Source organism: Rhipicephalus sanguineus, chromosome 8 (assembly GCF_013339695.2).
Source record: "Rhipicephalus sanguineus isolate Rsan-2018 chromosome 8, BIME_Rsan_1.4, whole genome shotgun sequence".
Classification (NCBI taxonomy): domain Eukaryota; kingdom Metazoa; phylum Arthropoda; class Arachnida; order Ixodida; family Ixodidae; genus Rhipicephalus; species Rhipicephalus sanguineus.
Window position 1 is genome coordinate 44227594 of NC_051183.1, and position 23411 is coordinate 44251004.

Genomic DNA, 23411 nt, shown 5'->3' on the forward strand with positions numbered 1-23411 from the left:
CTATTATGGTTGTTCACGATGAAAACGCATTGTATCCATGCTATCCGTGATCACAAAGGAGTTGTAGTCAGCGGAGGAATAAAGAAAAACCCAGAGAGTAGCGCTTGCCGGGCCGGGCTAGACCGCACGCGCGAGCGCGCGTGCGGTCTAGCCCGGCCGTGCTCCAGAAAGCGAAGTTTTGGTCTTTCTCCGCAAGGGCGGCGGATGGCGCTGCTAACGGTCCACGGAACTTGATGTTGTATCTCTACGACTGAGCGGTATAAGCCCAAAGCGCAAGAAAAAAAAAATGAGCCAGAAACACCGTGCACAGTGTTTTGTAGAAAGCAGTTGTGGCAGACTTTTCTTCTTCTTCTGGCACCACCACTTGGGACATGAACTGGTAGTGGGGAGTCTGCTTAAGAGGAGGAAGAAGTTTCGAACAATGGCGTAGGTTATATAGTTCACAATAGCGTAGGTGTAATAATAAACCGCTGTGTGTTTTCCAGAACCGTGCTTCAGAGTGCTACAGTTACTGGTGGCCCGGAGTACTCTGGCTCGTGCCTCTCGTGCAGTTCGTGCCCAGAGCTTGAGGCACGAGCCAGAGTAAAACGCGCTCACGCTCCTGGCGGTGTGGACGCCTGCAGCCCGGGCGCCTGGACGCCTGCAGCCGCCTCTCCGCTTAGCCTTGTAATAAAGTGGCGAAACAATGACACGGCCACGTCGTGTAATGTTTCTCGCTTCATAGTGTTTGTTGCACTACACCTAAGCACTTCTCAAGAAACAACGTACACAGTGTTTTGTAAAAAGCAGTGTTAGTTGTACTAGACGGAAGCATATCTCGTGTCGGTATTTGGTTAACGCCATGGTTCTCTAAGATTATTAGCCTAAATTCACCCAAAATTAACACAATTTCATATTATCATCCGTATTTCTAGAACCTAGGTGAGAGCTGTGTTGATCCGTGAGAAAAGGCACTTGTGATTCAACTATGCATGCAGGGTAACTTAAGAAACATTAATTTTATTCAGCATACAGAAAGCGGCGTGCCAAAAATCACTGCTGAAACAGAATACAAAAGAGACTGGTCCCTTAACAAATAGCACACCGTTTGCTTTCACACCAATGACGTAATGTAAGACGGGTCCACGAGGCACCGGTCTAAGTCAATGCATCTCCTTAAAACTACAGACTCCAACAGCTAGTAAGTACACAATGGTCTCGTGTAACGTGATTTTTTAAGGCTGTTTCACATGCCGCGATTGCAGCGAAAGAAGATTTCTCCGTTCGCTCTCTTCGCAACTGCCACTCATGAAGGGTCCGGTTCACACGGGCGTCCAATGGTCTGCGATTTTCGCTCTGCGACAGGCACGGCGAACAAGTTATCTTGCTGCCGTTCTTTGTGACAGACACGGCATAAATTTGCAAATGTAATCTCAAAATCTGAACGCTTTGATATTATCCAGTTTCCATTAACGGTGGCGAAGAGCCCGTCCGTTTTTGTCATTTAAAACACTTTCAAATCTAAATTCTCTTTAAAGTGCGCACCAGCACCCACAACCAAAACAAACTAATCAGCGTAGTTTTGACGGCTCAGCCGGCTCGGTCAAAATTCGACGGGTCCCGACCAAGAAAGCGTTCCACCACTGCGAACAGAACAAAATTTCCAACATTTTGGTCCCTCGCCACTGACAGTTTCGGCGAGAGAGAGCGGCCGTTTCTTTTTTTTTTTTCGTTGCGAGCGAATTCGCATCCTGAAAATTGCTAGGTTCTACGTTATGTGAAACAGCCCTTCGAGAAACACGCGGCAGTCTGAAGCAGCGATAAATAGTGAACGTACAACGCTGCCTGGCAGTGCCTTACGCAGATATACTCTTGAAAACAAAACAAAAGTTAACAAACACAGTTATTAGGAAAGAAAGTGTAGTGATCAAAAATATTACTCCAGAAAACAGAATTTAAGAAATATAACATTCCACATGGCACCTGTACACATCGCTTAGAGATCTATTACTGAGCAGATGCTCCACACTGATTAGCAGCGACAAATGCATTGTGACGATGCCCATCCTTCCAAGTACTAACCCTCAAAAACTTGATAAAATAGCAAGGAGAAAACGGGAACATTAGCCAGCACCATGTTTGTAAGTTTTGACAGGGGAAAGCCAGCCTTAATGTCGGTAGAATCGGCTCTAAGCAGCGGGAAACAAAAATAAAATCGAGTGTATTTACACTGCAGTTGCCAGTGAAGCAGTAAGTTTCACAAAAAATACACTAACAACAAAAACTGTAGTGTTGAATAAAAGACGACAGCTGACATAGATATGACTATATCAGGAGACACAGTCAGTGCTGTGAATAAACACAAAAGCGCGCAAGGTGACCACGCCACATAAGTTACGCGTACGATCATTGTTCGATATCCACAGAATTGCATCAATAAATTTGACTGCGTAACCTTTTTTGTCTTTGGCAGCGTATCAGATCGCGAACGTACATGCCCACACGTAGTGCCTGCATCCTACATATAATGGAACTGCAAGCCGCAGCAGTGACAGCAAATTCTTTCACTCGATCCCCTAATCACCTGACACCTTGCAAGCGTGGCCAGCGTTTAGGGCTGCTACCTGTGGACACAGCCGCGTGCGAGTTCGATGACAATAAGCTGTCACCTTGTTGACGTCAGCGGGCGCTCTTCGTTGGCGCATTCAATAATGCTGTAACGCTAGCTGAATCAGCGTTAGAATAGTTGCTGCACACAATAAGAATGCTCCCGGTGCCGGCAGTACAGTCACGCCGGCGGCCACGTAGGGTCGATCGTGCGACGGAGGATTCCAGGTGTCCTGGTTCCAGTCTCGTTCAATTGGTTCTGTAAATAAAAGCCGCAGTAAGGAATTCAGAAAAACATCTTCACTACCGAACAAAGCTTCAGACAAGAATAAGATATGCAGTTTGCAAACATTTTATTTCACGTGGTTTCACTAGTGCAGATATAAAATATTCAGACAAAAAAATTCGTTTTCAAAGCCTAAAGATGGGTGTCCACAAATGGGGACTTCAGTTGCAATTATGACGTAAACACGGCCTATAAATGCGAATTCTGTCTTTCAGTGCTTCGAGTATTCCAATTCAAATATTGCCAAAGATCAATAGCATAACTTACGTTCACAGTATTTAGTATGCAAATAAAATACTGCAAAACTTTAAGCAGTTGGAGCTAAGCAGCCACGCGCTGCGCGATCTGTCCACCGAACGTTTCATTTTGTCTGCACGTCAGCCGCTAACGTTGACTTCTGCTGCTCGCTCTTGGAGTATGGGGAGATGACACTCTGGGCAACAAAGACTTGAGTTTTCAATGACGCTGCATAGTTTGTAGTTTTGTTATTTGCTTAAGAATTCATGCACAGTAACGTGCACGCAGGTAGCGAAGGGGATAAGTTAGGTTAACTGAACTATTGCCGATTTGCAATATCGTGTCATATTAGAAAGGACTTATCGCTAAGCAAGTAATTTTGATAATGTGGCATTTGAGTAGTATTCTCGTACTGCTATTCTCTAAGAGGCACCTTTCTTTTTTCTGCGGAATCAGAATAATTCATTGTAGCATTAAGCCAAAAGCACACAGACATGCATAACATAAGTCAAAGAACAAACGAAGCTTAGAAGCCTTTTGCAATGTAGCATATAGTGAAATACATGCATTCGGACACACATGGGCTATAGAGGCGTTCATCATGCCTGCACTGCTGTCACACTTTGCTGCGTCTCATGCTGTCAATCATTCGCGTGGAGATCGTGCGATGAGATGAATACATAACAAACATGCTCACACTTACATTACTGTTACGACATAGAAAGCAATGTGTAACAGAAATGTAGTATCTGTTTAAGACGCAATGTTTTCTAGAAAACATTGGTGCGTCTTAAACAACAAAGTTATTGAGAAATATTCGGGAGCTGGCCGATAGGTCAATACACAGAAACAAATTACACTGGAATGCGGTGGGCTGTGTGAAACGGTAGCCGCGCGTCCTCGACAATGTTGTAAGTATATCAGTGCTGTCTGAGCACTTATATACCTACTATAAGTATATATAAGCACTCATCTACTTAGTATATGAGTGCATCTAAGCAGGTGACTCATTCTTTAGAACTCACATATGTATCCCGACTTTTTGTAACAAAATTGAGCTTGAACCGCTCGATTAACTGACGGATTATCGAAGGGAATGGAATTTCGCTGTATTCGCCACGACTTGAAGTGATATAGAGTGAGTAACGACTACAGCCATTCCTTCGTGCATTATCAAGAAGATTTGATGTTAATATTTATGTTACCGCCGTTTACAAGTAAATACGGAAATTACAACTTTGCGTAAAGTGCTTACTGTCCAGCGCAGCCTCATTATCGCCCTACATGGAGAATGCGCATGACACCGCTGAAAATGGACCGCTGTCAACGCTTTCGTCTTATCAAAGACCACAGAAGGCGGTCACCGCATTGAACTTGAGTATTTTGAGTACAATAATTCATCAAATTTCTTCGGTATAGAAAAGTGTGTACGCCAGCCTATGCCACTTAAAGCACGCGTTGCTGCCATTTTGTCGTGATAACACGAAATACACTCACCATAAGGCGTTGCGACAGAAATCCATTTCCGTGTGGCCATCTCTCGGCCGTCGTACATGTTAGCGAACGTAACAGTGACGTTGTATTCGGTTTCAGGTTCCATTTCGTATAGTGTAACCGTGGTCGATTTGCCATCGCGATCGTTGCAGGTAAACTCCCGTTCAGTTCCGCGGCCACGTATCGTGCCATAACACTTGTCCAAGGCACCGTTTTTCACTTCAGGCACGAACACCTCGACTTCCACAGACCTGGGAGTGGGTGCGGTGGCAGATATCGTGAAGTCTCCTGGTGCTGTGAGGAAAAGTGATAAATAAATTTGGAACAATGAGATCAGCTGTAATTAGCTAGGCAACCTCTCATCGACAGCTATGCCAAAAGCGGGCTTTGTTTCAAATCTCAGGAAACGCATTCGTGCTGTCTGACAACGGCACAAGTAATACGTTGCTCGAGACAATAAGCTTAACACTATCGTGTTCAAAGAAATTCATGGTACATGCGGTAGGTAGGCAAACCCTTCAATCGTGTAAGCAACGAATTATTTACTTGAGTGTACAACAATAGTGCTATCAGTTCATCTTTTACTGAAATCATGTTCCAGGAAAGATGCTTTTATCTCATTTTCCATGCAAGCATTTCCCGTGAAAGTAACTCAAGTTCAATTCCAGCTTCGTAAAAGTTTGAAGGTGCTGTGGGCGGTTTCTCTTTCCAGAAATTCACCAGTTACCTGGGGCGCTCTCTTCAATAACAAGTACGAATGAACGACCTGCGGATATTCATTCGAAAAAAAGTGCTTTCTGATTTTCCGAAACGATTCGTGAGAAGCAAACGTTAACTTTTGTGCAGCAGCGTTCACTATTGGTAGTGTTATATATTTCTTGATTAACTCACTGTAATAATTACATTATTCACTACCTATCGGCTTAACAGGAATTAAATCCCTCTTTTTACGACACCTTGTTATTTTCATTTGTTGTGCATATATGTATGATGCTACCATGTGAGTCAGCTTACACTTTTTCTTTGGTGTCTGCAATTACGATTTCTTTTTGTATTACCAATTAAGTATGAACTCTCAGCCGGTGCAAAGAAGCTATCTTTTAACGAGCAGCCTGTATTGTAATGTGCAGGGCACTGTGTGTAAAATGTAAATAAATACGCAAATAAAACTGACTTCATAAGAGAGACAAATAAATGTTTGCCGAGAAAAAAAACACGCACTCACCGAAAGAAGGGGTCCGAATTTCGGCAGCCTCAGTAGAACTTCTTAAGACTTGGCTACCACAACGGGCGCTAGCCGTTATAAGCACACAGTACGACGTGTCCACGGTGCTCTCGAAGTGCAGTGACGTAACAGCCGTGTCGTAATCCCTGCAAGTGGAGACGTCCGCAGCGGCTTCGCAGGAATCGTAAGTGTAGCAGACTTTCACTGCGTATTGGTCGAGCACGCCGTTGTACGTGGTCGGGGGTTCCCAGGAAAGTCTGCTCTGCGAAGGCGACTCAGGGGCCACAGTGATGTTCTTGGGAGGATGTGGATCTGCAAGAACGGAAAATACGACAATTTGGTCTGCGCCCGACTGGACAGAGCATTCACTGGAATATAGTTTGATCGTAGAGGCGCTGAAATTTGAACTTTGTACTGTGGACTTCAAGCCTTGGAACTCTCACCTGGTCATCAGTTGCGGGCTTCAGCAGATAACCAGCTGAAGCTTTCGGATACCACGCTAGGCAGAGCAAGCATCGTAAAGCGCCCTTACTCAGTCTTTCTAGTTAATTAACTGCCGCTTCTACAGTACAGATCACCGCTGAAGCACGGTCGCGTGCTACGGGCTCACGCTTCATGGAACACAGTACATCGAAAATTGGGCACATAGTACATGGAAAATTGGGCAGGGACCACTGACGTAGCCAGTGAGGAGGAAGGGGGGAGGGGGGTAAAACCACATCCCGCCGAAATTTTTAAATTTTGCGTGTGTATATATACGCGCACTCATACAAACGCACGCACGAACATACATAAAGTATGGTTGAAGATCCAAACAGTAAACTGAAGATCACCCCCCCCACCTCCTGCCCCCCCCAAAAATTTCTGGCTACGCTACTGGCACCGACGTTGCACGAAAGGCAAGAAACGGAGTAACAGCCTAGTCATCCATGAAGCATCGTGCAGTTGCACTTCGGCATTTGGTAAGTTCTCAATCACAGGCATAAGAAAGAAAATGAAGCGCGCTAAATCATTAGAACGTTGGCGAACGGTAACTAACGAGGCGCTTGTACGAAAGCGTGACATCACTACGCTTCTTCCTTAAAGAGCTCTACTATGTAAACTGTCTTGATCTAGCCTGGTACAAGTGACTTGATGTGTGCTTGGTCTCTTACATTGGTTCTCGTTGTCGTACTGATCTAATCCTTAACTCCTAGTGTTTCTCTTTTCAGTGCCTATGTGCCTTCCTATAAAAACCTGTTGGTCTTATCCAGGGCTGGGCAAAGATACTTTGAAATTGTATCGCGATACGATACAAGATACTCAGGCAAGAAGTATTTGAGATACAAATACAAGATACTGCAACACTGATTGTATCTGATACGATACATTCCAATTGTATCTTAAGATACTTCGATACATTCTCAAATTTGTTAATATATATGCATATATATGCTATATAATGCAGCACTAAACGCCTATGCACATAAATGTTCGCTTGAAAATTTATGAACTGCGACCTATTGTGTTTCATTTGAATGAAAACTCTGTTAGTATCTCAAAAGTTTTGTACTTCTTGTTCAAGGTATATCCGTTTCATTCCGAAACAACTTATTGGCGTTGTTTTAGCGGCTTAACATAACAGCTCTTTATATATTTCGCTGATAGCGGTTCTTGCTTGTAGCTTTTCTAACTGATGGGAGCTAGTCGCCGCTCTCATTGCTGACCAGCAAGCGGGTTGTCAAGTAACCATATGAACTTCTATAAGAAGCCTCCGCACGATGGTGCAAATACCGCTGTGGAGTTCTACCTTGCCGGTAAACATATTACGGTTTTCGCAATAACGGATCACCGGACAAGTGTACGTCACCAAGAACATGTGCAGCCCAGAAACGTTTCAGACGTATTGTACGGTTCCGCAACGCGCTGCAGGACACCGCCGCTATTCACGTTATTGACACTTATAGATCCGATTACCTGGTGATTCGCAGCAGTAAAATGATTCAGGGAAGAGTAAACAACGAAAACAAATATATCTAAGTAAAATAGAAAAGCGATTCCGAAACACAGCGAGTAAGTATAGAAACACGATACAAGAGGCACCCCCAAGAATTAATAATTGTTGCGTTTTACGTAGAAAAACCACGATATGATTATGAAAGACGCTGTATGGAGGGCTCCGGAAATTTTGAGCACCTGGGGTTCTAAGACCTACATAAATGCACACGAGCCTCTACCATTTTCCCTCCATCGAAATCCGGCTACCGCGACCTTCGGGCCAGCAGTCAAGCGCCATGAGCACTGGACCACCGCGGCGGGTAACCCCTAATAGCTACAGTTAAATTCGCTGCCTATGGAAAATGGCGTAAAACGACTCTTTGGGACACTCATGAGAAAATCGGAGCATTTGGTATAACAGTGTTTCTCGAATATCTTTGCCAACGTATTTAAGATGGCGCCTAATATTTTACATTATAATGCAAACTCAAATTTGCTAATTTACTTAGCAGTAAGCAGAATTATCGTTACTGTAACTCCAGGCGTGCTCGGATTATTATATATTTGTTCTCAACATCACCTTTACATAACAGTAAATTCAAGTGGAATATAAGTATATCAACTTATATTCCACTTGAAGAACAGCAGCAGAAAGGACGCAGACAGTTAAAACTAGGAATAAAGCAGAGCGCTTACATTGGCAGCACGTTAAAGGCATATTGCAGTAAGCAGACCGGCAGAAAAAAAAAACAATATTTGCTCATTATTTTTCACCCATAAGCGGTACTCAAAGTGCGTGATTAATTCACGGGCTACAAAATTTGGTATCATGTGTTGTATGCTTTTACAGTATTCTCGAGTTAGAGACATAGAGGCATAGGTAATCTACGGAATGGAAAAGAAGGGCAGCTAAAAAATAACTCCTGCTAACAATCAAATTATGATTTTAAAAACTCTTTGAATAAAAGAAAAACAGACGTACGCCAAGATAGCGTCTGTTAGGTGAATGCTTGTTCTGATAAATCCAGCATCGGTACCGTTCGTGTTATAGCTGTTAGAATCTTAGAATAACAGAGAGCTGAGCTAGTTGGTACGTATTCATTCTAAAAAGAGACAGGGCGTGCAAACACGGAAACAAGAAAGAGATCAGGACACCACAAACGCCGACTAACAACTGAAGAGACGCACAACGGCTGAAAAGAAAGAAGGCACGAAAACTTATCTGCGCATGCCCATGCAACCGGCGAACCTATCAATCCGGCACGCGTGGCGGTCTACGTAGAAGATAACTGTTAAGGCATTTGATTTCATCTTTATGCAAGTTAATCGACGGTTGGCTCACGAATGCGCTACCACTATTCTCGATATGCCATGCTTCAATCATCAGGCGCGTTTCTTCATTTCTATGCCGGTACAACACTGCGCATTCATCGAATTTTGGCGTGCACTTACAATCTCGACAATGTAAAGATAGATTAGAAGGTGAGCCTCCTGTTAGCGATCTCTTATATTCCAACAATCTCTGGTTAATGCATCTGCCCGTCTGTCCTACGTAGAAGCGGCCGCAGCTGAAAGGGACCTTATACACCACACTCGTACGGCAATCAGTGAATTTGTTGGTGTGTTTTACGAAACATTTATCGGTCCGCTTCTTGTCTTTTACTCGCTCATTCTTCCTCTGCACAGCGGCACAAATCTTACCTAGCTTATTGGCAGCCGTGAAAACAACATTAACGCCGTATCTACTTCCTACTTTCTTTAGCCTGTGAGATACGCGATGAATGTACGGAATACCTACGACACTGTGTCGAGAAGAAACTCAGGCCAGTAATTTCAGATAAGGAAGGGTATTTTGTAATTATGCCGGACAGTTTGTTCTCAGAAAAAGCATTAACAGCCATAGAAAAGAATTTTAGGACGGTAAAACTTAAGCCATCGGTAGTTAGGCAACGTGCTGTCGACCTTTTGTTAAGACATAATCTTGAGAGAATGGCTTGTAATGTCAAGAAGGCTAAATCACTTACTTTAGAATTGTTTTTTTCAGCCAAAACACATAAGAACGAGATTCCGTTTCGAGCAATCGTTTCAGAGCAAGGCACCTGGCAAGTCGCTGTATCTAGTTATTTGCAGAACTGCTTAACCTCTTTGAGTTTTTCAGACCCTGTTCGTATGCGTAATTCTCAGGCGCTAGTTCAGTTCCTCTCAGAGGAGAACCCCGGCTGTTGTAAAGCTTTTAGTATGGATATTGAAGACCTATATTATTCTTTGCCGCATAAGGACTTGTTAAAATGTGTTAATGAATGTATTAACGAACAAGGCGACCAGACGGTTTTCACCGATAAATGTGGTGTTTCTACCGGGGCATTTCTAGAAATCCTTTCCATGTATTTAAAGTCGACGCTGGTAGGTTGGAAGGAAGGCGTTTATGTGCAGAAATCAGGGATATGTATTGGTTCTAAGGTTGCTCCGGTTCTTAGTGATTTATACCTTAGCAAGATTGACAATCTTTTGGAAGGCGCCTTAGGTAATTCGGTTATTAAGGTTTTTCGTTATGTGGACGACTACTTCATTTTTTGTAGTGATGAGGACTTTGAAAATGTGGTAACTTCCGTGAGCGAAAAATTTGAATTAAATGGAGGAGGGCTGAGCTTTACTAAAGAGGTGCCTCAGAATAATGGAATACAATTTCTAGACATTTCCTTAACGTTCCAGAAGAACCACGTGCGCTGGCAGTATTCTCCTAGATCTTCCAAACCGCTGTTAAATTTTTCGTCGAAGCACTCGAAGGTTGTAAAAAACGGTATCGCCATGTCTTGCCTTAAGTCAGCCCTCACCAAGTCATGTGAGCACAAAATGAGTGATAGCTTTAGCGCACAGGTTACGCGTCTTTTAGATGTAGGGTATCCTCGTGATGCAGTGGCCACGGTCGCTGAGCGTTTAAAGAAGTCTATTGTGTTAAGTCCGAGCATGGTTGCAGAAAGCGATAGGAAGAAACGTGTCGTAGGTATTCCGTACATTCATTGCATATCTCACAGGCTAAAGAAAGTAGGAAGTAGATACGGCGTTAATGTTGTTTTCACGGCTGCCAATAAGCTAAATAAGATTTGTGCCGCTGTGCAGAGGAAGAATGAGCGAGTAAAAGACAAGAAGCGGACCGATAAATGTTTCGTAAAACACACCAACAAATTCACTGATTGCCGTACGAGTGTGGTGTATAAGGTCCCTTTCAGCTGCGGCCGCTTCTACGTAGGACAGACGGGCAGATGCATTAACCAGAGATTGTTGGAATATAAGAGATCGCTAACAGGAGGCTCACCTTCTAATCTATCTTTACATTGTCGAGATTGTAAGTGCACGCCAAAATTCGATGAATGCGCAGTGTTGTACCGGCATAGAAATGAAGAAACGCGCCTGATGATTGAAGCATGGCATATCGAGAATAGTGGTAGCGCATTCGTGAGCCAACCGTCGATTAACTTGCATAAAGATGAAATCAAATGCCTTAACAGTTATCTTCTACGTAGACCGCCACGCGTGCCGGATTGATAGGTTCGCCGGTTGCATGGGCATGCGCAGATAAGTTTTCGTGCCTTCTTTCTTTTCAGCCGTTGTGCGTCTCTTCAGTTGTTAGTCGGCGTTTGTGGTGTCCTGATCTCTTTCTTGTGTCCGTGTTTGCACGCCCTGTCTCTTTTTAGAATGAATTAGAATCTTATTTGCATATAAGTGAATCTCATTCCATGTAATGCGAACTTACATTCACAAGACCCTTCAAATCGACGAAGTGTGAAAGCCACGAGAGGCAAAGCAACCCGCCATTCTTGCATTCTTCAGACTTCGTACACGAAACATCACACAAGAGGAACTTCGATAATGACTTTACAGCGGCATCAACATGTGTGCGAAAGACGTCGCACGCGGCACAGGAGGGTGGCTAAGTGCCAAGTGTCATGGCACTGACAAAACTAAAAAAAAAACGATTAAACAAAAATTCGGCTGGGCGCAGACGTTCGCGCGCTTGTCTGTCGAGATGACGCGAGCGCCACCTCGTAACTCTGCTCAACCAATATATCCTTCTGAGACCTGAGCAAATTTGTGGCCACACAGGGGAAATCAAAACACATTTTTGGAATGCACACACATGCTGTATTAAACCAGAAAAAAATTGCGTCTGTACGGCAAACAGTTTTTGCGCAGCAGTGTGTGCATTATAATGCACACGGGGTCTCAATGCACGGAAAACGAACGACACTTGCCTATAACGAAATTTTTACATTTGTTCGCGAAAAGCATGCTTATTTCTTGTGAAACTGCCTGCAGAAGTTTCGCGGGGATGTGATGCAAAGAACAATGTTGCACGTGATGCACCGGAACTTTGTGCGCTGAGCATAGGCGTGCGCAGGGTTCCCCATCAGGGGGGTGAAAGTTCATCGCAGCGCCCCTCCTACTAAGTCAATGTACGAGGCAGATTTTGCGACCCCACTCATAGGTGACTAGGCGGGTCAACGTATGGGGCAGATATTTTGCCCCCCCTCTTAGGTGACTAGTGGGGGGGGGGGGGTTCGCCCGACCCCCTGCCTCCCCCCCCCGTGCGCACGCCTATTGCGCTGAGAATATCCCCTGTTTCGGCACCTCGAGGGGGATCCCTAGTTCCCAAGCTCTGAAATGTGGCTTGCTTGCGCAGTTCTTGGCTCAGAAGGCATGGGCCCGACCTTGGATTTCAGCAGCTTCCGTCGTGACTCATTAGGGAGCTTTCAAGTAGCGTACGCAAAGCTTTGCATTGGCTTTTCGCGCAACTGCGCATGCGTCGTACGCTTCCGCTTGCAGGCTCCCGTTAAGTGACGCGAATAGGGGGCCACAAACGCTAACGCTAACTTAGCGTACGCTATTCGAGAACTGCCTATTGTGAAATTCTGCACCATACCTGTCTTCCGGCAACAGGTAATGGGGAAGGGACAGCCTCATCGTATGAGAATTCTAGGTCCGAGGTGTCGTCGCTGGTCATTGACTCAAGAACACGTTTCTTTATCACTGATTCCTAGGTGAAACAAAAGCCAAAGCTTAATGCCAAAGAGTAACGAACCGCATCAGATTGGCAAACATACGCAGGAAAAAGCACCTATTGAGACCGAGTGTGCATTATAATGCACATTTTATGAAAACAGCTTGTGATAGCAAAAATACTCACCGTTAGGGTTACATGACGTGCGGAAATTATCCCTAAACCCTTCCTAAGTAGATTTAAACAACAATAAAGAAATATGACACAACGATTATTGAGCAATTTGTGAATTACTTGGACGCCGTGAACAGAACGTCGAAGACGAGAATGACGCCATGTTTCAAAGCGGCAAAAGGGACCTTCCACTGTAGTATGCTTAATGTATTGCTGACCAGATGGCACCACATGACAGAGCATGCGATTGCACCAAGAATCTTGGCTCTAATATTGGCGCGAATTTCGAAAACCGGGAAAAAACAAATGTGCATTTTAATGCACGCGGGGTCTGAAGAGGATATAGGGACGCTCAGAGCTTATCGCCTATCCTCGCTGAAAAACTCTTGCGGAAAGATAAAATAATGTCACTGCCTTTAGTTTTATTCCGGTGACTTAGTGGCAGCAGTATCAGCTCGAGAAGCTCGAGCTCAGCCAAAGTTTATTGCTTCGCACGGTGGTGGTGCGATCGCAGTATCTTGTATCTTAAGATACACGATACATTCTTCAATGTATCGGAAATACAGATACAGATACTTGTTTTGCGAGACGTATCGCGATACAGATACAAGATACCCAAAAAGTATCTAAGATAGTATCGAAGATACATGTATCTTCGATACTGCCCAGCACTGGTCTTATCAGAGGTCGCCTTTCTTGTCCGGTCATCTGGCACTCCAACTAAGTGTCATGTCTGTACACTAGAAAAACACAATCTCTATGCACGCGCAATATGGTGGGCTCCTAAGACGAAGCACGCACATTAAGGCCGGTAATGAAATCGAACACCTAATCAATGGATTTCTATTAATTAGAGACGAAATATAGAATGCATGCACGCTGGTAGTCTTACATGAATCTCGACCTAACGCATACTATGATCATAATGAAATAGAATAAATGATGCACTAACAACGTATTATGTGAAGGCATGTTGTATTTGGCAATAAGAAGAGCTGGCTATATCGCGCATAAGATCAGCTATACTGAATTTAAAACAATGTAATTATGGTGGCTCATTTTCCACACATCGTTTCGTCAGCACCCTTACGGTAACTCTGCAAAAGAAAAAGATTATTTTAATGATGTCCTTAAGTTTTCCTTCACTGCGACGCAGAGAACAATGTCAGGAAATGGTTGAGGTATACCTGGTTGAACTTTCCTTTCAGCTGGCAAATATGTTATGCCTAAATGAACATGCAAGCAAAGCTGTCCTTCAAATAGAAACTAACGCGTATCATGAGGGCGCTTATGTAGATTGAACCGACAACTGTACGTGACTACTGATAAACCTTTATGTCTTGCGGAAACGTTTTCATTTTATTGCAAGCACGAAGGCTGTTATGTTGAGACTGTTACAAAGCGATCAGGAGATATACAATCGCTTGAAGATCTTTAGGCAATGTCCCTGTTATTCCCACCTCACGTCCAATACTAGAGAGAAGCCACGGTACAGTTCATCGAGCGTTATCAATGCTTGCAAAACGATGTTCGAAAAAGTTCGATGTTCTGAGACGTGATTATTTGCATCGTACCTGTAGTAATGAAAAGTAAAAACAATACAACAACGCAAGCTATGTACACGCTAACAGACATGATATATTTTTAACGCAGCATGCAAAACTTCAGTTCGCCCATATTACCAGTAGTGTTCATATTGAAAGCATGGAGCATTAGTGATGGGTGAAATATTAGTGTACCATGTGCTTTGAGTACTCTCAGTACTGCCAAGGTATTGAACAGCTCTGTGAAAAGCGACAGAGACAATTTTTTTTCTTTTTAGTGATAGGCAGATACTTTTTTATACGGAAAGGCAAATGCAGAACATGGAGGAAGCAATGGTGGTCGTTCGTTACCGAAGTTCACAGCCTCCTCGCCCTCCCCCCCCCCTCTTCCCACCAAAGATTTCCACCCCCTCCCCTCCCTTCTACACGCTTCTACACGCTGACTATACTTACATTTTCCCGGTATGAAGATTCCCGGCAGGGTGACGGCCGCTGACGTGCGTCCAGGCGGTCCAGTGACGTGGGTTCGCACATTGAGGCTCACGTTGGAACAGGCATCAATGTGCCCGCAGGTGACCTGCGTCTGGTCCGGGTGTATGATGGTGCCGTTGGTGCATGTGCCGACGCGGTGCGGTTCTGCGTTAGTGCCTGCGGTACCCCCGCCATCGTCAATGACCTCGATCCAGTAGTAGTCGAAGCGGCCCTCGGGTCGCTCCCACGTCGCGGTGAACGAGTCGCCCTCGACTGCTACCAGGGTCAGGTTGGCCACTTCAGGAGGCACTGCGACCACATAAGCGAACGTGTACTTGAATCGCGATGCAAGCAGTCCGTTGCTTTCGTGTCTATTACCGCTTACGGTCGCAAAAAGGGCCTGAAGTAAATATTATTAACGCGAAAGTCTTAGATGCCTCATCAAACGCGAAAATTGACCGTCGGCGTCAGCGGTGTCAACACAAGTGGTACACAAATCTTGTTATCACGTCATTATGACGTCACATATTGATGAAATTTCTACCGTCATGATGATGTCACCATATTGCATCGTCGCTTGGTCAAAGGTGGACCGATCACAGAGGCAGTGCAAGCCAGGTGAAGTACAGAAAGCTTGCAATGCCTCCGATCCTGGATGCAGTGGAGAACCATGTTATGCGCAGAAAACTTCCGTAAGGGGGCGGGCGAGGATCAATATATTGACAGAGAATAAAAAAGAAGTTGGCTATCGCTTAACAGTTATCTTAGGCGAATGCAGAAGGTACCCTGTGAGCTTTAGTTTTTGTTTCGCACATGGTGCGACTTCGGCACAAAGGAAAAACAAACTTGAAATAACGAAATAGACCAACAACAGGGTAGAGAACTGAGGCGTTGCGTTGTTTGCGTCTCTCTGTGCGCATGTGCGTATCTGACTGTGTTCGTGCGTGCGCGCCCGTGTGTGCTACGCGCTGTCAACTGCGTGACCTGAGCTTTTACCTTATGTATCACTGTGGCTGACAAAGCCGCTGGTGATGACTGCGGTAATAAAACAAAACAGACTAGACGGAGAGGGCGGAAAGCAAATAAAAACTAAATCTGTCCGAGAACCAGTGACCGAGAACAATGGCCCACGTTTAAATACAAGACGCACCAAGGAGCGCCTGCAAAGGTGGAGCGAAACAGAAGAATGCCCCCCTCGCTCCTTGTAATAAAACTTGTTGAGTGGTTCATTCTGGTTAGTGAACTCGGACAAAGAAAACCTGTTGATTTGTACTTGTGCGAATGATAGTTTTTTCATCACATTATCCATGCTCTCGTGCCGAGCCATATGATTTTGAATAAGTTATTAACACACAGATAACAAATGCGGTCGCATGAAGACCCGGATTTCCCGTCAGCGTTATTTATGCGGCTGTCACCGGTGATGCATAGAGACAGGACAACTCGCGACTGCCCTCGACAGCGTGAGTGACACATCACCGTTGGAAAAAGTCATTTTGGAATGACGACCTCAAACACACGACAAAATTGTTGAACATGTAAGGACAACAACCTTATACGAGAAACTTCACTACCAGTAGGCGTAAACATGTTCTGTGATTGCGTGTGTGTTTTTGTTCACTTTCATCATCAAACTCGCAATCCTGGAAGTGTTGAAAGCGCGTCCCTGTTTTAAGGCAGGCATTTCTTCATTTTTCTTTTGCTGTTAAATGAAGTTTCAGCTTCTTTTTTTTGTCGGTTCTTGATGTCATGGTCTAATATACCTCGCGATAAAAGTGTTGCGATAGAAGCGAACAAAGCTCAATGCGACATTTTTTTACACAAGAAAATAGGGCACAGCTTACAGTCAGAATCAAAATTTTAGAGACCACGAGACACACAAAAAAGGCCGAATATTTCCGCTGCCTGGGCAAGCAGTCTGAAATCTATATTTCAAGCCCATTTTGAAGCAGGCTAGCACGTAATGTACACTTCCACCAAATACAGTCCCATATTGCTGAGAAATTCAAAGTTTTCTTAGACGTAGACGTCTATAAACCTTTAACGCCAACTGTATTTCTCAAGTGAGAAAGTTAGCGAACGCTACATTCGTTTTTGTCTGAAAGAAACGTAGTGCAAGGAAGGTATTTGTATTTCAGAATTTATTATCTTAAGGCTAGCCATTGCTCCTTATGTTCACCTTTAAAGGCATCCTTCACTAACCGCTCTTGACTAAAAACCAATTTGCCGTTACATGAGATAATGGAAGTGTCTCTTCACAAAGTGTTTTTCAATGCCATGTTGCCATAGCTGTGAATTATTTATCAGCAAGCATCGCAGAAAAGACGGTGACAAGCAAGAGATTGTCACTTTAAATAGAAATATGATGTGAATATTACTTTGGTTTGGCCCGCCACATTCAGTCATGAACGTAAGGATGGCTGGGATAGTCGCAAAAAAAAAAGTAACTTTTCCGGGACTTTTGTGGTACTTAAGCATTTGATATCTGGCATAAATGCCGCAAACGCTAAGGGCTCATCTACGAGTTTTCGAACATAAAATAAGAGAAAAACTCACCTGGATATTCTTTTTCCTGAAAAGAGAACATACGGAAGTAACTTAGAAAATACGTTTCCTGAGATTCCATAAGCACTTTCAATTAATTAGGAATTATGTAAGAAAGAGTACATGGACAGCACTTCATTTGGCAGAACTGCACACTTTTTAGATTGATAACCTAGTTCACTCGGCTTTCTTCGATTAGCATAACCAGATATTCTTATTTTGCTGTGCAGTCCTTGTCTTCATGGTAAAAGCCGCGCAAAATGACCAGAACAAGAGAAGAGCTGGGTGTTCGAGTGTACTGCATTTGCACATCTTGTGTTCGACTGTACAACATTTTGTGCCCACCTTATAAGTACTCTTTATTGCATATCTCCGCTGCTAAGCGAGAAGGAGTAGCCGGTGCCACCATAATTGCACCAACCTCTGATATTCATCATTTCAATAATAATAATAATAAACGAACGATGCAGAAGAGGCGCTGAACTAACGACTGTCGGTTTTAGTACACAGAAATAGACAAATACTAGTAGTCGGCCTACGCGTGCTCTCTCAAATGTCTTTTTGCGCTGCTTTCACCATGAAGATAAACCAACTAGCCCACATTTGCACGCTATTGCTGTTTTTGTTTCGTGGCGTACGTGTATCTTACGTTATGTAAAAATTAGCGACCGGTGAAACTCTCTCTACATATGTCAACAAACAGGCCGTGCACATTATTATTCGTTGATGGGAAGACACGTTCAGGGAATAGATCGAAGTGAAGCAAACGACAGAAATAAGAAAAAAGAAAGGTACGACTGTTCCTTACAAGGCGACCGAGAAAATATTCGCTCGCTTATTAACACGTTCACGTGACTCACTCTCGGCTGAGAATTACACATGCCGCCGACAAGCACAGGAAACAAAACAGACGCGAAGGCGTGATCGCTTTAATTAGCCACGATAAGGCAGTCACCGGAAATGACCCACGACGCGAGTACAAGCGTGCACAAAACAAACGACTTCCCCCCGCCAACACTGCGCAAGAGATCGCTTGTGTTGATACGGAAGTTCCAGTCTGGTTCTATGCCCGTAAAAAAGATATTATGCGCCGCTGCTAGTTCATGGTTACAGCGTATGCAGCACACGTCTTGGCTTCGGCGTAGCGAACTAATCAGAGCGGCACATCGTTCGAAGAAAACGTGAGATCGCGAGAGTTGGGAAAGGGTTATGGAGTACAGAAGTGCGGTAGACACGTCCTTAGGGCTAAACCGGCGTGAGAGTAAAGGTGCGCTGATGAGAAAGACCGGATGAGCTTAGACTGATAAAGTACTGTTTAGAAGAATCTTAGTGTCGTGAATTTCACGACGACAAGTTTATAATCAGAAAATTAAACGACAGTCAAAGTTCAATTGATGTTTGTGTATGTTGCGTCGTGACTGCACTACCGGTAAATCAGTTTGATGTGACAGATTGCACATATCAGGTTGCCATATCAGAATTGATTGCGTCAGGGATACCTCTGTGGTGCTGAGCAACAAAGAAAATGAATTTTTAGATTTGGTGTTCTAATCTGCATTCTGACGATATTTCTTTTGTGATTATGATGGGCAGTGCGCATGCGCATGCTGGTTGTACAGTGTGTAGGAAAGTTTGTCCACAATAAAGTTTGTTGCGAGTTACGCTTGTCCTGTGCTGTCTGTGCTCTTCCATGTCCGGTTCCTTATTTGCGCTCGGCGTATTAAAAACGCGAGAGACTGACGCAGACACATAGGGCCCATTCGAACCTTATCGTCTTCTTTTTTCTACGAGCCCCCATCCTTTATTAAACCACTTCTTTTTCTACACCGCAGTTTATCAGATTACGAAGTTTAGTTGTGTGCTGATGCAATCAAACTTCCCGAAGCTCGCCTATTAAGTCATTTGCTCGTTTAGAGCAGAGTGTCCTTCATGCTTAACTGTAAAATAATTACTATGGGTCCTAGTGGACGGCGAGTCACTGCGCAACGTGCAGCGTGGTGTCACCACCCGTCATTTTTCCTTCTTTTTTTTTTTTGGGGGGGGGGGGGCTTATCAGGCCACCTACTACTGTAAAAATTACGCTCTGAGTAGTGTAGGACGCACGAAATAATTTTCTGCTGCTCAGTGTTCTTTAAACATTCCTGACACATGCGCGTGACAGTAACGAAGTGGTACGGTACGTTTGTAACTGTACACAAGAACTGAGCCAAAGTGGTTGAAGGTTCGTGACTTAACTTGCAAGAATAGTAGTAATTCTATGAAATGAATGAATGAAAACGCGTACTGTACTTTGTAAATAAGAAACGCCGTCGTTTCTCCTCGCTTTCTGAAAACTAAACGCGAATTCGCGCTCGTGCCGCCATGATGGATGAAACAGCATGAGCACCGCAGCTGCACCGGAGATTACCGCCGCTGCGCGAGCTAGTGGATTCTCGTTGGCTTACATTCAATGCCACGGGTTGGTTATTTATTCAGTCCGGCACTAATAAGGACGCACTGCTGCACTCGATTGAACGTCTACGATAAAGATCTCGGCGTCCGTGAAGAAACCGCTAGTGGCCGCACAGAGTCGGCTTGTTTATCATTCGCACAGCAACGAATGCGGTCAGGAGGAAAACTTGAGGAAAGTTCTTGAGGAGAGCATACCGGGCAGTTTTTAATGCGGCATTTGCCAAGTATATTTGACAATATCGGAAAGCAAGTTTTGGCTGTACAATTAAGAACGCAGCAGAAGCCTTTGAAAAAGAAGACTAAAAAGAAGACTGCTTCGTTCTAGCGCTGCAGTTCTGCTCTTGTGAAATTCACTTTAGAAATTTCATCACTAAAATTCTCTCAGCGAAATGATTTTTGTTCTGTTCTAGATGGCTTGCTGGGGAAAGATTGATGTTTATATCCCTTCGGCTACTCGATTTCTATAATTTGTGTGGCAGAAAAGAAAGTTACCCAATAAAAAAAAAGAAAAGGAACAAATAAAAAATATACAGCAAACTGAAAAAATAAGGAAAATAACATGAGAATGCACAGTTAGTTTACAGGAGCTCACTTTGAAATTTCGTTGCTATGTCTCAAAAGTTGCATGGAGAATAATTCCGACCCCATTCAAGAGAGATACAAGACAACGTTCTTGGTCTAGCCGCGAAAGCAACGCCTTATACCTGAATATTGCAAGATGGATATTGCAAGATACGTCGAGTACATTCCTGGCATGCGGATTCCTCGGATACGCCAGAACCGCGAACGAATTCGCGCCTCATATTTAGCATGCCCGTTTTCCTTTCGGTGTTGTGGAGGCACCGCGAAAATGTGCTAATCCTTGAAATGTTGTTCGCACTTAGAAGATTCACAAGTATTCGCTTTTACCGCTGGCCGGCAGATGAGACTTCTATGTGTTGGCCACTCGGTTTGCTTGCGAATAAATCCTGCCAGCGTAAGAAATAAGAATCCGGAAACCTATGAGGCTTATACCGAACGCTCTCGTTGCTGCCGCATTCTGCTGAGCGTACATGGCGGTGCTTCGAGCGTCAAGTTTGGCAGGATATCTAGCAAGATTGGCGGCTGAGTACGGGAATAGGCGTCTACAAAAATACAGTTGGTATTTGGTGCATTGGTGTTTCAGTGATGCAGATAAATTAAAGGCATCAGCGCGAAACTGTGAAGCAGTAATACAGCTGAGAAATTTCTTTTTTGCCATAACACATGCTTCACATTCAGGACTTCAAAAAAATAAAACATTCGCCCTTTCATCTCACCTGCGCGAACACTTGCGTGCGCTCACTTCGATGGAACGGCACTATAATGTACGCCTATTAAGCAATAAAACATTGCGCAAAACATGTTTGAAGGTTTTAAGCGTACGAAGACGTAAATTTTTGGTTACCTTAAGAGGCAGTCTTGACGAACGAAATTTTTACGTCTAGGTATCCTCCTGCAGCAGGGGCCGTCTCAGCTGCCACATTGTTTTTTGTTGTTTTTTTCAGCCACGCCCGGTGCATTGTTTGCCTATAGACGTTGTGACTGCCACTGCGGCACATCGGTGATGCAGCTGCTGAAAAGTGTTTGCTTATCTGAGCTGTGGAGAAGCTGTTTTGAGTGCCAGTTGGGAAGTAGTCGGATTGTGATTCTTCGACAAAACAGATCCTCTGTGTGCGGAACAGATATATATGACGCGCTTGGTAAATTATGATTGACCAGAACCACATAGGAGCACAAAATCCCACCTGCAGTTCGCTCAGGCTTGTTGTTATTATTATTATTATTATTATTATTATTATTATTATTATTATTATTATTATTATTATTATTATTATTATTAGCGATGCTGGCACGTTCAATGACACCAAAGCAAAAGGGGCGGTGAATGCACAAGTCCTCGAGAAAAATGAAAAGTTCATGAAGCACGGTATTGGCAGAAAAAGCTACGTAAACTTGAGCAAACATGACCATTTCAAGTTAAAGGTTAGTAATCGTGGTTAATAAAGCAGTATTAGTACAGTGCATCTGTAATAAATCTAATAATATTGAAGAAATGGCACAACATTTAACCAATGAAGGGTACGCAAGCTACACGGGCGGACCATACTCCTCTACGACTTAAGATGGTAAGATGCATAAACATCGTGCACAACAAAAAAAAAGCATTATGGCTTAGCTGCACCTCTGAAGTATGTAAATTAGCCCCAACAATTGTTTTCCCGCCAAATGATGGTAATGAACACATCTATCGCATTCATTCTGCATGAAGGCTCAAAAGAGAAATAAATCAATAATTGCAGAGGCAATTATACCTATTTCTGTTGCCTACCGTTGCAGCGTAGCAAGTGAAATGTTACACTGTTAAGTTCAAGGACGCGGGATTGACTGCCGCTCGCGGCGACCACATTTCAACAGGGAGAAGTGCTGAAAACACGTGTGTACTTAGATTTATTGTAAGAACTTCATCCAGAATCCCTCACATACGGCATGTCCCAACATCACATCGTGATGTTGGTACATAGAGCCAAGTAATTTCATTCTTTTAGGCTGACGACAATATCTGGAATTAGAGCTAACGAGGGAGTGCTTCTTAAAGGTAACGTGATTACGCGTTCCTTCCTCCTAAAACCTCTGCATCCACTGACACACCCTGTAATGTTTTGCAAATAACTTGCACGATGTGCTAACCTACGAAACACGTAACATAAGCTACTGAGAATGTCACATCTTTTCACACCTTGCTTTTCCATATATAAGCATCATGCATGGCAATAAAAGCGCACATGGAACTCTAGCCTAAGCATTGCTGGTTGGCTTATCAACGGGTATATTGGCGACGCACCTATCGCAGCCGTTGGCAACAACGCGATGAAAAATTCCGCGCACGTGAAGCGGGCGCAGTTATCTCACTTTCCTGGCGTAGGTACAAGAGGCCGTTTGCCCCGCTAGCTGCAGCTTATCAGAGCAAACAACGAAACGTGACGCTGCGTAGGCGGTGGAGCATGCAACATGCGCAGATGCCAAAAGGTCTGTGGCGTGTATAGAAACTCTGTAAGCCTTCATATCAACACGAGCCCTGTAATAAGGTCTACAGTTACGCTTAAAGGGATCTACAGCTGCTATGTGAGAGCCGGAGTCTGGTATTGAGCGTTATCATATTCTCGTTATGTCAATACTTATCGACGGCAATCCGAGGGAATCACGATGCTATATAGGAAGACTGCAGCTTTCAAAGCTTTCATTGATTACTGCATCTGTCATTAAATCCAAGCAGCGGTACGTCCACGTGTTCTGGTGTGCATTTAGTGGCGCTGTAATCACGAAATCAAAACAGCAAAACAAGAACGATGATATTGCTATAATTGTGTGAAATCCAAAGAATCACCTACTATTAGTAGGACG

The 23411-nt window shown here is 43.9% G+C and overlaps 1 protein-coding gene across 1 annotated transcript; it reads right to left on the reverse strand.

The window, feature by feature from the left end:
* Positions 1–979: 979 nt before the first annotated feature.
* On the reverse strand, positions 980–22498 carry LOC119401793 (tenascin-X-like). The gene is made up of 6 exons (XM_049418214.1): positions 22494–22498; positions 17550–17565; positions 14976–15393; positions 5829–6140; positions 4607–4897; positions 980–2845 (listed from the first exon to the last, which is right to left on the reverse strand). The coding sequence occupies exons 1-6, from the start codon at positions 22496–22498 to the stop codon at positions 2685–2687; spliced, it is 1203 nt and encodes a 400-aa protein (XP_049274171.1). The 3' UTR covers positions 980–2684.
* Between the last annotated feature and the right edge of the window lie 913 nt (positions 22499–23411).